This window comes from Bison bison, unplaced genomic scaffold (genome assembly GCF_000754665.1).
Source record: "Bison bison bison isolate TAMUID 2011002044 unplaced genomic scaffold, Bison_UMD1.0 scf7180017864328, whole genome shotgun sequence".
NCBI classification, from domain to species: domain Eukaryota; kingdom Metazoa; phylum Chordata; class Mammalia; order Artiodactyla; family Bovidae; genus Bison; species Bison bison.
Window position 1 is genome coordinate 260,425 of NW_011494900.1, and position 15,094 is coordinate 275,518.

The following is a 15,094-nucleotide window of genomic DNA, read 5'->3' on the forward strand; positions in this document are numbered from 1 at the left end:
TTCTCTGTCGTCCCCTTCTCCTCCTGTCCCCAATCCCTCCCAGCATCAGTCTTTTCCAATGAGTCAACTCTACGCATGAGGTGGCCAAAGTACTGCAGTTGCAGCTTTAACATCATTCCTTCCAAAGAAATCCCAGGGCTGATCTTCAGAAAGGACTGGTTGGATCTCCTTGCAGTCCAAGGTACTCTCAAGAGTCTTCTCCAACACCACAGTTCAAAAGCATCAGTTCTTCAGCACAGTCTAATACACACGTATTTGGAATCCCGGGGGAGGGGTTCCTTCAGAATGGCTCATGTAGCCTTTTGCCGTGTCCCGAGCATTCTTGAAGCACTTTATTTTTACCACCAGGCTCAAGTTTTACTTTCTGTTACCAACCCTGGAATCAGCCATTTCTTTAAGAATTATTGGTTTCTTTTTGTAGAGAATGATACTTATAAGCCAAGATCTAGTGCCAAATGTACTCATTGTTTTTGGTGGTATTGTTCATAGAAAGAAAACATTCTCAAATAGCACTTTAAAAAGTATCCCTGCCAGACTTCCATGGTGGTCCATTGAAGTCCAGTGAAGAATCTGCCTACCAATGCAGAGGACTCGGGTTCAGTCACTGCTCTGGGAGGAGACCACATGCTGCGGGGCAACAAAGCCTATAAGCTGCAGCTACAGAAGTGTGCCTTAGAGCCCAAGCTCTGCAGCAAGAGAAGTGACTGCAACGAGAAACCCGTGCACCACAACGAAGACCCAGCACAGCAAAAAGAAAGTAACCCTGCAATTTAATTTCTAAATTTTCACCAAAAGTACTGTTTGGAAGGAGGGTGGTATAATAGATATCCATGTGCCCGCCATCCTGACCCAGTACATTTTGCAAGGTTGCAAAGATATCCATGTATTTCTGTGTATGTTGAAGCAGAATCACTAAGTTGTTTGATATTCATGTCTTTACTGGTTCTAGCAAATTGCTTTCCAGAGTTGTCCTGGCAATTTACACATCCATTCGTGATATATTCCTATTTGATTGTTTCCTTGCCAGTCCTTTAATTTTATTAATCTGATGGGTATGAAAAGGAATCTTCTTACTGTTTATTAGTCATGTGGGTTTCTTCTTGAGTAAATTTTTTTTCTATCTTTTACTCAATTTTTTTCTTTTGGTTCTTTTTTGTCATTCTAAAAAATACATTCTAGGTACTAATCCTTAAGTCTGGGAAATATAATTTCATAGTCTGTGACTTGTCTTTTGATTGTAATCACAAGGTAAAAAGCTTTTATGCTTTACTTTGGTCAGATTAATTTGTATCAAGAAATCTTATAATCATATAATAAGGAATAGACAAGATCATGGGGTGAATGAAATGAACCACCACCTACCACACCAGGGGCCTTCTTGCCTTCTGAAGATCATGTTGTATATATGGTGGGATTGGAAGGGAATCCTTTATTATGAGCTTCTTCCAGAAAACCAGTCAATTAATTCCAACAAGTACAGCTCTGAATTAGACTGACTGAAAGCAGCACTTGACAAAAAGTGTCCAGAATTAGTCAAAAGAAAATGCATTATCTTCCATCAGGAAAACACAAGACTTCCTGTTTCTTTGATGACCAGGCAAAAACTGTTACAGTTGGCTGGCAAGTTCTGATTCATCCATCATATTCACCAGATATTGCATCTTTGGATTTCCATTTCTTTTGGTCTTTACAAAATTCTCTTAATGGCAAAAATTTCAATTCCCCGGTAGACTGTAAAAGGCATCTGGAACAGTTTTTTTGCTCAAAAAGATAAAAAGTTTTGGGAAGATGGGATTATGATGTTGTCTGAAAAAATGGCAGAAGGTAGTGGAACAAAATGGCGAATACATTGTTCAGTAAAGTTCTTGGTGAAAATGAGAAGTGTGTCTTTTATTTTTACCTAAAAGCCAAAGGAACATTTTGGCTAACCCAATATCTATATTTGTATCTACATACACTCATACCTTCTTTATCCATTCATCCATTGATGGGCACTTCAATTGACATTGGAATGGAACAGGGGAGCATGCATCTTTTATAAATTAGTGTTTTTGTTTTATTCAGATAAATACCCTAGAGTGGAATTGTAAGATCATATGATAGTTCTGTTTTTTAATTTTTGAGAGTATCTTCTCCCATTCCATAATTGGAGTTTTCATTTTGTTGATAGTTTTCTTCACTGCACAAAGGCCTTTTAATTTGAGGTAGTCCCATTTGTCTAATTTGCTTTTGTTTTTTGGAGACGTATCTCTTCAAATATAGTAAAGACTAATGTCAAAGAGCATACTGCTTATTTTCTTCTAGAATTTTATGGTTTCAGGTCTCACATTTTAGTCTTTAGTTGATTTTGAATTTATTTTTATGCATAGTACAAGAGTAGTCCAGTTTGATTCTTTTGCATGAAGTTGTCCAGTTTTCCCAGAAACAATTATTGAAGTGGCTGTCTTTTCCCCATTGTGTGTTCATGCCTCCTATATTGTAGATTAATTGCCCATATAAGTGTGGTTCATTTCTAGGCTCTCTGTTCTGTCCCATTGATCTGTGTGTCTGTTTTTGTGCTAGTACCATACTGTTTTGATGACTGAAGCTTTGTAGTATTGTTTGAAATCAGGGTATATGATACCTCCAGCTTTGTTCTTCCTTCTCAAGATTGTTTGAGGCATTCAGAGTCTTTTTTGTTTCCATAAAAATTTCCTCTCTAATTTCCTCGTTTCTGACTTGAATATTCTTTGCACTCTGCTCTGTCTTCACACTACTCTCATTGCTGTTCAAACATTCCAAACATATTCCCTTGTCATAATCTTTGTAATTGCTATTTCCTTCACCTTGAAAATTTGTCTCTGTGATATTTACCAGGCTTACTCTCATTTTCTTTGGATCTCTGCTCAAATGTCCTTACAGAGTTACCACCAAAACTCTTGGAGTATTTTCCCATCACTCCCCAGCTCCTTTTCCTTTTAAACTTTTCTTCACACAGTCCTTAGTCTAGCATTCAAGACCTTCCAAGATCTCATCTCTACCGACCTTTTTAGCTTATTTTCTACTGGGCTCTCACAGCCTATGCTACTGTCCTGCTGAGTGACTTAGAGTTTCCCTGATATGCCCTTTGCAGATGTTTCTTGCAGCGCCCCTCACATTTTGCTACTTCATGGGCCTCTTCTCACAGTGCACAAGCTCTTCAAAGAGAGCTAGCATTGTTCCTGGCATGTTGTATGTGGCCAGTAAATATCTGCTGAATGTAAAAGGTGATTTGGTCTCTTAAGTCAGAGACTAGTGGGAACTTGAAAATGTTGGATATGGACCAATACATTGGTGAAAGCAGTTTCATCTCTTTAGAAGGCTTGAAGATGGACAAATACGGTTGAAGAGAACACAGTATTAGAATACCCTAAATTTTAGCAAAATCATACTGGCTGAGGAGGGTTGACATGTAACACAATTGAATCAGCACACTTAGCTAGAAAAAATAGCTTAATTGGGAGGAACGATTATTTGACAGATGTTATTTAGAAGTAGAGTCTTTGGCAGTGAGTAGAATGATTCCAAGAGCATTAGTCCTGTTATTTAGTCCATGAGAGTCAGGAAATATGGTGACCCTGCTCATCATAAGGAAATAGTACAAAAGGGGAGACTTCAGGACAGGGATGGCACATTCATGTTCTTGCCCATGCTATCTTGGGTCTCTTACACTATCTGAGTATTGAGTGTGTTACCTTAGGCTTAACCTGACTGCTCTTGATTCAATGGGAAAGAATGCTATGAAAATTTAGTTTTAACTGTCAAGTTGTGGGAGGGAAAAATGGCTGTGTTTGTTTTATATATTTGCCATGCCTAGTTGATGGTTTGTATTTTCTACGCTCGTTGTGACAGTGGATCTGTAGCAATTAGCCCAGTATAATTGAACATGTGAACATGCTTTGTATAATTTTAGTAATACATATTTTATAAAAATGTGACCATAATAGAGTCAGGTAGGCTATAGGTTTTTAAAGGAGTAAAACCTTTTATTTTTCCTCCCCTAAATCAGGTTTGTTACAGAAAGAGAAAATGGCCATCGAAGCCTTTCAAATTTGCTGCCTCCTCCTGCCCCCTGAAAATAGGAGAAAGTTACAGCTGTTGATGAGGATGATGGCAAGGATCTGCTTAAATAAGGAGATGCCACCACTGTGTGACGGCTTTGGCACCCGAACACTGGTAGGTTGATTTCTGACATCTAAGAGGATTGGGGTTTTGGGGATAAAATTCACTCGAGTCAAGTTGACTAATTTGGCAACCAGAGGAAGGTACAAGGCAGGCTGGCTTAAAGAGCCATGGCTTGAAATCCACTCAGGCTGGTATTATTCTTTTGGTCTTAGTGACTAAAGAACATTTTTTGTTGTTCAGTCCCTTCGTCATGTCCGACTCTTTGTAACCCCATGGACGGAAGCATGCCAGGCTTCCCCTGTCCTTCACTATGTCCTGGAGTTTGCTCAAATTCATGTCCATTGAGTTGGCAATGCTGTCTAGCCATCTTATCTTCTGACGTCCACTTCTCTTTTGCCTTCAATCTTTTCCAGCATCAGGGTCTTTTCCAGTGAGTCAGCTCTTCACATCAGGTGGCCAAAGTATTAAAGAACATAATGAAAAGTAAAGAATGAGTAGGCGTAGACTCTGAGTGTAGAGATAGCTGCTGCATCCTGCCTGCCGTCAGCACAAAGAGAAGAAAGTGTGGTCAGGAAAGATCACTGGCCTCTCAAGAAACCTCATTCTCTCCTTCATGACAAAAAGGGCTGCAAAGTCTTTGTTACTATAACTAGTAGGATAGATGCACTGTACATCATAGATTAAAAAAGGAAGAAATGAAATAGAGTTGGACCAGACAACTTGGAAAGAGAGAGAAAATGTGTATCTTTCAGGCTATGATCCAAGCGTCCATGAGTGAGGATATTTCTTAATAATATTCTCAATTTTGCTTAAAAAAGTAGGCTGATTTTTATTTCTCCTTTATTATGTCAGCGTGTGTTTTAAAATAGGGTTTAGGTTTAGAGTTATTTACTAGTAAGTTTTTAAATTTTCCTCAGAAAATACAAAGCAAAATTGTCTCATTGGTATGTACATCCTTTCCATATGCTGTCGGACCACTGTGTATGCCTGAGGGTTCACTGGCCCACTTTTGGAGGTGTGGCACAAGGTCAGAGGACCAGTCAGTGCCCAGGAGAGTGACTCTTAACTCTTATGATAGGTGGATATTTAGGTGGGCTAATGGACCTTTCTGAAATGCTAAAGGAGTCTTTGCATCTATTTCCCAGAAGAATGTATATGTAAAATATGCATACAATTTCAAGGGATTCCCAAATCCCTGGGGGCTAGAGTCCTCGGACAAAGAGTGTCTGTGTGTGTCTCTTCCTCTGTGCATGTACGTGAGTGAAGATAAAGTATCCCCTGTAGTAGGTGGATGAAATGAAGTCTTATTAAACAGAATTACATTATGTCATGTGTATTGGTGTTTTTAAAATTGAAGTATAGTTGATGTACAATTTAAGTTGCAGGTGTACAATATAGTGATTTACAATTTGTAAAGGTTATAGTCCTTTTATAGTTATAAAATATTGGTGATATTTCTTCTTCAATATATGTATTACAATATATACTTGTAGCTTATTTTATACATAATAGTTTGTAATCTTTAATCCCTTACCCCTGCATTGCCCTTCTCTCCTTCCCTCTCCACACTGGTAGCCTTACATTTTTTCCTCCATGTCTGTGAATCTGTTTCTTTTTTGTTGTATTTGTTAGTTGTATGTTTTGGATTCCACATATAAGTGATATCATACAGTATTTGTCTTTCTCTGCCTGACTTATTTACATGTTTATTGGTTTTGAGATAAGATTGTCAGCAATAAAATTTGTAGGAAAAGGGGAAAAAAATCCATCATCCTAAAGGAGACCAGTTCTGGGTGTTCATTGGAAGGACTGATTTTGAAGCTGAAACTCCAGTACTTTGGCCACCTCATGCGAAGAGCTGACTCATTGGAAAAGACCCTGATGCTGGGAAAGATTGAGGGTAGGAGGAAAAGGGGACGACAGAGGATGAGATGGTTGGATGGCATCACCGACTCAATGGACGTGGGTTTGGGTGGACTCCGGGAGTTGGTGATGGACAGGGAGGCCTGGTGTGCTGCAGTTCATGGGGTCACAAAGAGTTGGACATGACTGAGCGACTGAACTGAACTGAACTGAACTGAAAGGATTGTATTAAGAATGGAGTAGTTAAAATGAATTCTATGGAAGCAACTGCTATATTTTTTATATTTCATTACTTAATGCACTTCTGATGGTTTTGATCAAAGATGATTATCAATGCACTTACAAAATCCTGGAGAAAATAACAGTTAACTAGGAAAAACTATGATGTTTGAAGCACAGATTGTGCTAGCTGATTTTTTTTTAAGTAAAATAATAATGAAATTAGGATATTATTAGGCTAAATGGTTATAAAGTACTTTGAACTTAAGAGTGCTACATGGATTCAAGTCATGATGGTGATAATAATTTTCAGAACTTGTTTAATATATATTTAAAACATCTATAAAAGGAGATGTCTTTAAAAACTGCTCAGACAAGCATCTCTGCTAAGTCCCTGTGAGATATGAGGCACATTCTGTTCTTGCTGGTTGATGAGAAGATTACCCCATCTGAGATGACCAGGTGTGTCCAGGTGACAGGTAAGATGGGCACTCTGTCCTGTGGGTCATTTCTCACTGACTAGTCAGTTTCTTTTTTGAAAAATAGTTCAGAGCAGGTAAGAAACCAAACCAAAACAAAATCCTCATCTTGTGTTTATTTAAAAATTTACTCCCTTAACCTAATTTTTTTTTTTTTTTTTAAGATGGTTCAGACATTTTCCCATTGTATCTTGTGTTCCAAAGATGAAGTGGACTTGGATGACTTACTAGCTGCTAGGTTGGTGACATTTCTGATGGACAATTACCAAGAGATTCTGAAAGTCCCCTTGGCCTTGCAGACCTCCATAGAGGAGCGTGTGGCCCATCTACGAAGAGTCCAGGTAAAGGAAGGGATGTTACCAGCCCTATAAAATTGCCTGCCAAAAGTCATGTACATTTGCTAGGCTTCTTGGCGTTTTTGTTAATGAAGATTCAGTTAATTTGTACAAAGTGCTTACAACTGGACTTGGTACATTGTAGGCACCGCATGTGTTTGTTCTTGTCTTTGAAAAATGTCTGGAATACCCACTAGGTTTTGTGGTGCCAATCAATGCTGCATACTTTTGTTTGCAAATTCCTTAAATGGGTTGGTTCAGACTCTGCGTATACTTCCTGATGAAAGTGATTTATGTGGAATAATGCCTTGATTCGCAGTAGCCTTGCCACCTAGACACTATTTTTTGAATGAGAAAGCTGAGGGACAGAGAACGTAGGTAATATGTCCAAGGTTACAGAGCTAGGATTCACATTGATGAACTCATTCTGCAGAATCAGTGCTCTGAACTACCCTGCCATACTGCCTCGCCATAAGCCATAGAGTGGTAGAAGGACTCACCTGGCTTCAGAGCCATAGGACCTGGGCCAGACCCCTGGCTCCCTACTTTCCTGATTGTTTGGTTCTGAGCAAGTTTCTTAACCCCTCTGGATTTCAGTTTCTGCAAGTGTTAAAATAGTCCATACCTACTCTATGAAGTTGTTGTAAAGAGTAGATGCTGCGTTATAAAATCCTTGGCACAGATGTCTGTCATATGGCAGATACTTTTTCAAAGGTAGCTATTTTTATTGTTTTTATTGTCATTGTGGTTACTATATTAAAATGATGCAAAAGAACTATAATGTATTACTATCATGTGGGCCCCACAGTAGAGTTTGTATGTCAGCCTGTGGGAGCAGGAACTCTGGGTAAAGGCAAGCAGAAGGTCTGCTTGGCTCCTTCTGAATGACTGGATCTCTTTCTCATTAAGCATTTTTTGAGGCTCCACAAATAAAGACCAGTGAACTGCTATCCCCCAAAGTATCATTAAATACTTACCTGTTTTTTAATGTGCAATTTAAGAATTAAAATCAAAGTTTTTTTTTTTTTTTTTCTAGTTTTTGGTAATTACCAACCTAAAACGTTGAAAGAATTTGGAAAATATAGAAAATACACCCAAAATATCAGAGTAACTCTAAATGTTAAGTCAGTGTTAGAGTCTTTTTAGATGTTTTTCTGTTTCCCCTTCTCCCTCCTTTCCTTCCATCTCTCCCTCTTTTATTCCTCTTTTATAACTTAGTTTATAAGAAAGTTATCTACTTTCTCTTAACAATACAGCAAGAAAAGTTTCCACATCGTTAAATATTCTTGATTGTCCCAAAATGGCCAGGAGCACAGACTCAAGCTAAATGGTATTTGAATTTCTGATGTGCCCTTTATTAGCTGTGTGACTATGGCATGTTTTGTAATGTCTCTTGGGGCTTCCCTGGTAGCTTAGCTGGTAAAGAACCCGCCTGCAATGCAGGAGACCCCAGTTCGATTCCTGGGTCGGAAAGATGCCCTGGAGAAGGGATAGGCTGCCCACTCCCATTCGTGGGCTTCCCTGGTGGCTCAGACAGTAAAGAATTCACCTGCAATGTGGGAGACCTAGGTTCGATCCCTGGGTTGGGAAGATCCCCTGGAGGAGGACATGGCAACCCATTCCAGTATTCTTGCCTGGAGACTCCCCATGGACAGAGGAGCCTGGTGGGCTGCACTCCATAGGGTCACAAAGAGTCAGACACGACTGAGCAACTAAGGAGACACACACACACACACACACACACACACACACACACACACAACGTCTCTCAGCTTTAGCATCTGTCTGAACATATCTTTTCTCATCCATAAAACGGGATAACAATAGTTAATACCTACCTCTAGGGCTATCTTGAGGATTGAATGGTTTAACACATATGAAGTGCTTAGAATAATGTTTATCACACAGTAAGCCCTCATTTGGTACTGCTGTTGTTATTATTAACATTATTGTTAGATTATTCCATAGAATCATTATAATTAATATTCTATAATATCATTATAATTAGTAATATAATATTCTATAATAGAGATATGCCATATTTTATTTAAATGTTTTTCTTTGGTTTAGTATTTAGATGGTTTTCATTTTTTTTCTCTTGTGCAAGCATTATAACAGTAACTTTTTTATAGCTAAGTTTTTTTCTTGTTTAGCTCCTCTGATTATTTTCTAAGAATAAATTCCTAGGCGTGGCATTGCATGGTCAAAGATCATGAATGTGTGTTAAACATTGATTGCATACTGTCAAATTTCTGTTTTGAGTGATTGTTTCAGTTTGCATTCCCATCATTGGTAAGAAAGTATTCATTTCTTTACACCCCTGCCTACTTTGGGTATTATTTATTAACATACATACCTTTGCCATTTGAATGAGTGAAAATATAATCTTACTGTTGTTTTAGTTTAATCTCCCACCTCCCCTTGATATTTTATGAGCCAAACTTTAAAATAAAAATAAAAAGGAAAACACAATAACTTTCACTGCATTTCTGCAAGCAACACTGCAGGCAGTGACTCTGTTGCTCTGTGTCTTGGACTTGTGTGTTCACACCGCACAGCCCTGTGAGCTCTTCTCTGTCAGCTGAAGAGCAGAAGGCTGAGAGGTGATGAACTTAACTGCAGAGCAGTGTGATCCTGTGAAGGGGCACAGCAATGGCCCTGAATAAAATCAATAACTATCTGGTTGTCCAGTTACATTTTCTCTCTTAGAAGTACACACTCAAATAGCCAAAAAGTTGTTTGTTTTTGCCCTCAGAATCTATAGATTTCTCTTCTCTCACATAGGCCTCTCTGTCATATAATATTTGGGGTCATGCCTTTCTGAAAATGAAGTGTTACCTGGAATGTTCTGGTGAATTATTTGGGGCAGTTTCATGGTTGACCCTGGGATAGATAAGCAGTGAGATCTGCATTGTTTTTGACACCTACCTTCTGTTGGCCTCGTCTGTAACTCTCTTCCTCTTGCATAGGTATCTGTTATTTTTCTCATTTCCTAGGCTTCAGCCTAGTACATTTTACTTGGGCCTCACCGTTTATTCTGGCTCTTCTGGTGCTTTTTCCAGACTTCTGGTTCAAATAAAAATTAAGTGTTGAGTGTGTGCCCCTTTTCCTTATGGGTCTGTTCTCTCTCTCTCTCTCTCTCTCGGGTTGTCTAAATGACCTGGTAAACTGGTGCCAAGGCATGGAATGTACTTGATGAAATACCCCTTCTTGGCAACACATTTATTTTTAACTGTAGCTTCTGGAAAAAAAATCTTAAACCAAAGATGTGAATGTAATGGTAGGAATCTTATCCACCACAGAAGAACAGTAGGTGAGATATATATATATATATGCACTATACATAGCTCGTCTTGTGTGTTTGGAATCATTTTAGTCAACATGTTTATTAGTTTATGTGTAAGTTTCAGATCTTATTAGTAGAGGGCACAAGGTTTATTTGCTTATGAAAATGGCTTTTAGGTTTAAAGAGGCAAAAACTCTTGTTTAAAACTGTGGCTTATATGAATTTTTTTTGTCATTATGGAAGGACTTTTTTTTTTAATTCATTTTATTTTTTAATTTTTAAAATTTATTTATTTTTAATTGAAAGATAATTGCTTTACAGCATTTCATTGGTTTCCATCAAACATCAACATGAATCAGCCATAGGTTTACCTCCATATGTCCCCTCCTACCTGAACATCCCTCCCACCTCCCTCCCCATCCCACCTCTCTAGGTTGTTACCGAGCCTGTTTGAGTTCCCTAAGTCATAGAGCAAATTCCCGCTGGCTATCTATTTTACATGTTACTCTCTCCATACCCCCCACCCTCTCCTTCTCCTCCTCCCGACAAGCTGTGACCATAAATCTGTTCTCAATGTCTGTGTCTCCATTGCTGCTCTGCAAATAGATTGATCAGTACCATCTTTCTAGATTCCATATATGTGTTAGTATATGGTAATTGTTTTTCTCTTTCTGACTTACTTCACTGTGTATAATAGGCTCTGGGTTCATCCACCTCATTAGGACTGACTCAAATGCGTTCATTTTAATGGCTGAGTAATATTCCATCACATATATGTGTATTACAGCCTCTTTATTCATTCATCTGTTGATGAACACCTAGGTTGCTTCCATGTCCCAGCTATTGTAAATAGAGCTGCAGTGAACAGTAGGTTACATGTGTCTTTTTGAACTTTGGTTTCCTCAGCATATATACCCAGTAGTGAGATTGCTGGGTCATATGGTGGTTTTATTCCTAGTTTTTTAAGGAAACTCCGTACTGTTCTCCGTAGTGGCTGTATCAATTTGCATTCCCACCAACCGTGCAAGAGAGTTCCGTTTTCTTCACACCCCCTCCAGCATTTATTGTTTGTAGATTTTTTGATGATGGCCATTCTGCCTAGTGTGAGGTGATATCTCATTGTAGTTTTGGTTTGCATTTCTCTAATAATGAGCAATGTTGAGCATCTTTTCATATGTTTACTAGCCATCTGTATGTCTTCTTTGGAGAAATGTCTGTTTAGGTCTTTTGCCCATTTTTTGTTTGGATTGCTTGTTTTTCTGGTATTGACTTGTATGAGTTGACTGTATACTTTTGAAATTAATTCTTTGTCAGTTGTTTCATTTGCTATTATTTTTTCTCATTCTGAGGGTTGTCTTTTCACCTTGTTTATAGTTTGCTGTGAAAGCTTTTAAGTTTAATTAGGTCCCACTTGTTTATTTTTTGGTTTATTTTCATTACTCTAGGAGGTGGGTCATAGAGTATCTTGCTGTGATCTATGTCATAGAGTATTCTGCCTATGTTTTCCTCTAGGAATTTTACAGTTTCTGGTCTTACATTTAGGTCTTTAATCCATTTTGAGTTTATCTTTGTGTATGGTGTTAGGAAGTGTTCTAATTTTCTTTTTTACATGTAGCTGTCCAGTTTTCCCAGCACCACTTACTGAAGAGACTATCTTTGCCCCATTGTATATTTTTGCCTCCTTTGTCAAAAATAAGGTAACTGTAGGTGCATGGGTTTATCTCTGAGCTTTCTATCTTGTACCACTGGTCTATATTTGGTTTTGTGCCAGTACCATACTGTTTTGATGACTATAGCTTTGTAGTATAGTCTGAAGTCAGGAAGGTTGATTTCTCCAGCTCCATTCTTCTTTCTCAAGATTGCTTTGGCTATTAGGGGTCTTCTGTGTTTCCATATGAACTGTGAGATTTTTTTGTTCTAGTTCTGTGAAAACTGTCATTGGTAATTTGATAGGGATTGCATTGAATCTGTATATTACATTTGGTAGTATTGTTATTTTCACAACACTTTTACTTTTCATTATAGAGTTTTCCCCATGAATGTCATAGCATTCCTTCTAGGAGATATGCTGTACTATCTGAATTAATTTTTGTAATTTATTTGAAAATGTACTTTCACTAATAATCCATTTGCCTCAGATAAAATACCCAGGAGCTGACATGGATATTACTTTATCTGCTCCATCATTTTGCCGTCAAATCAGCCCAGAGGAATTTGAATACCAAAGAGCATATGGCTCCCAGGAACCTCTGGCAGCCTTGTTGGAGGAAGTCATCACAGATGCCAAACTCTCCAGCAAAGAAAAGAAGAAAAAATTGAAGCAGGTAAAAGGGGTATTCTTCCTAAGTCATTTCTTCTCCCTACCGTTCTTATGTTGTTTTTTCCTTTTTATTCTCTGTTTTAAGAGATTTCACATGAATCTTATCTTCTGAGACAGAGCAGTTTTGAAAGTATTATTATTCATTTTATGTATTACTTTACACAACTGTGGTCAGTTTTCCAGATCTTTAGTCTCCACTGTAGATCTTTTACCATTATTGAGATCCTCATTTATGAGGCTATTCTCTAATATTTGTCCTTGGGTTTGATATGTGGTTTGATGTGAATTTATTGTAAGCCCACTTGGAGGAGGTCACCATTAACCCCACCATAGAGCTGCCAGAACTTACACAGGACTGGGAAATAGACTCTTGGAGGGCACGAACAGAACATTGTACACCAGGACCCAGGAGAAAGGAGCAGTGAGCCCACAAGAGACGGGCCCAGACTTGCCTATGAGTGTCCAGGAGTCTTCAGCGGAGGTGTGGGTCAGTGGTGGCCTGCTGCAGGGTTGGGAGCACTGAGTGTAGCAGTACATGCATGAGATCTTTTGAAGGAGGTCACCATTATCTTCATTACCTCCCCCAGGTAGATAGCAGGGAGGGAACACAGTTCCACCCATCAACAGAAAATTGGATTAAAGATATACTGAGCATGGCCCCGCGCATCAGAACAAGACCCAGTTTCCCCTTCAGTCAGTCTCTCCCATCAGGAAGCTTCCATAAGCCTTTTATCCTTCTCCATCAGAGGGCAGAGAGACTGAAAACCACAATCACAGAAAACTAACCAATCTAAACACATGGACAACAGCCTTGTCTAACTCAATGAAACTATGAGCCATGCTGTGTAGGGCCACCCAAGACGGATAGGTCATGGTGAAGAGTTCTGACAAAATGTGGTTCACTGGAGATGGGAACGGCAAACCACTTCAGTATTCTTGTCTTGAGAATCCCATAAACAGTATGAAAAGGCAAAAAGATAGGACACTGAAAGATGAACTCCCCAGGTCAGTAGGTGCCCAGTATGCTACTGGAGATGAGTGGAGAAATAACTCCAGAAAGAATGAAGAGATGGGGCCAAAGCAAAAACCCTCAGTTGTGGATGTGACTGGTGATGGAAGCAAGGTCTGATGCTGTAAAGAGCAATATTGCATAGAAACCTGGAATGTTAGGTCCATGAGTCAAGGCAAATTGGAAGTGGTCAAACAGGAGATGGCAAGAGTGAACATTGACATTTTAGGAATCAGAGAACTAAAATGGACTAGAATGGGTGAATTTAACTCAGATGACCATTATATCTATTACTGTGGACAAGAGTCCCACATAGTCAACATAGTCATCATAGTCAACAAAAGAGTCTGAAATGCAGTACTTAGATGCAATCTCAAAAATGACAGAATGATCTCTGTTCATTTCCAAGACAAACCATTCAATATCATGGTAATCCAAGTCTATGCCCCAACCAGTAATGGTGAAAAAGCTGAAGCTGAACGGTTCTGTGAAGACCTACAAGACCTTTTAGAACTAACACCCAAAAAAGATGTCCTTTTCATTGTAGGGGACTGGATTGCAAAAGTAGGAAGTTAAGAAACACCTGGAGTAGCAGGCAAATTTGGCCTTGGAGTACAGAATGAAGCAGGGCAAAGGCTAATATTGAGTTTTGCCAAGAGAACACACTACTCATAGGAAATACCCTCTTCCAACAACATAAGAGAAGACTCTATACATGGACATCACCAGATGGTCAACACCGAAATCAGATTAGTTATATTCTTTGCAGCCAAAGATGGAGAAGCTCTATACAGTCAGCAAAAACAAGACTGTGAGCTGACTGTGGCTCAGATCATGAACTCCTTATTACCAAATTTCAGACTAAAATTGAAGAAAGTAGGGAAAATCACTAGACCATTCAGGTATGACCTAAATCAAATTCACTATGATTCTACAGTGGAAGTGAGAAATAGATTTAAGGGACTAGATCTGATAGAGTGTTTGATGAACTATGGGGGGAGGTTCGTGACATTGTACAGGAGATAGGGATTAAGACCATTCCCAAGAAAAACAAATGCAAAAAAGCAAAGTGGCTGTCTGAGGAGGCCTTACAAATAGCTGTGAAAAGAAGAGAAGCGAAAGCAAAGGAGAAAAGGAAAGATATACCCATTTGAATGCAGAGTTCTAAAGAACAGCAAGGAGAGATAAAAAGACCTTCCTCAGTGATTAGTGCAAAGAAATAGAGGAAAACAATAGAATGGGAAAGACTAGAGATCTCTTTAAGAAAATTAGAGATACCAAGGGAACATTTCATGCAAAGATGGGCTCGATAAAGGACAGAAATGTATGGAACTAACAGAAGCAGAAGATATTAAGAAGAGGTGGCAAGAATACACAGAAGAACTATACAAAAAATATCTTCATGATCCAGATAATCACGATGGTGTGATCACTCACCTA

General features: G+C 38.7%; 1 protein-coding gene across 1 annotated transcript in view; it reads left to right on the forward strand.

The window, feature by feature from the left end:
- Window positions 1-15,094, forward strand: part of DEPDC1B (DEP domain containing 1B) — a 92,634-nt gene that overhangs the window by 73,652 nt on the left and 3,888 nt on the right. Inside the window, exons 8-10 of the mRNA XM_010853469.1 lie at window positions 4,028-4,194; window positions 6,869-7,045; window positions 12,464-12,649. Coding sequence (XP_010851771.1) covers window positions 4,028-4,194; window positions 6,869-7,045; window positions 12,464-12,649 — 530 coding nt within the window. The remainder of the gene's footprint in view (window positions 1-4,027; window positions 4,195-6,868; window positions 7,046-12,463; window positions 12,650-15,094) is intronic.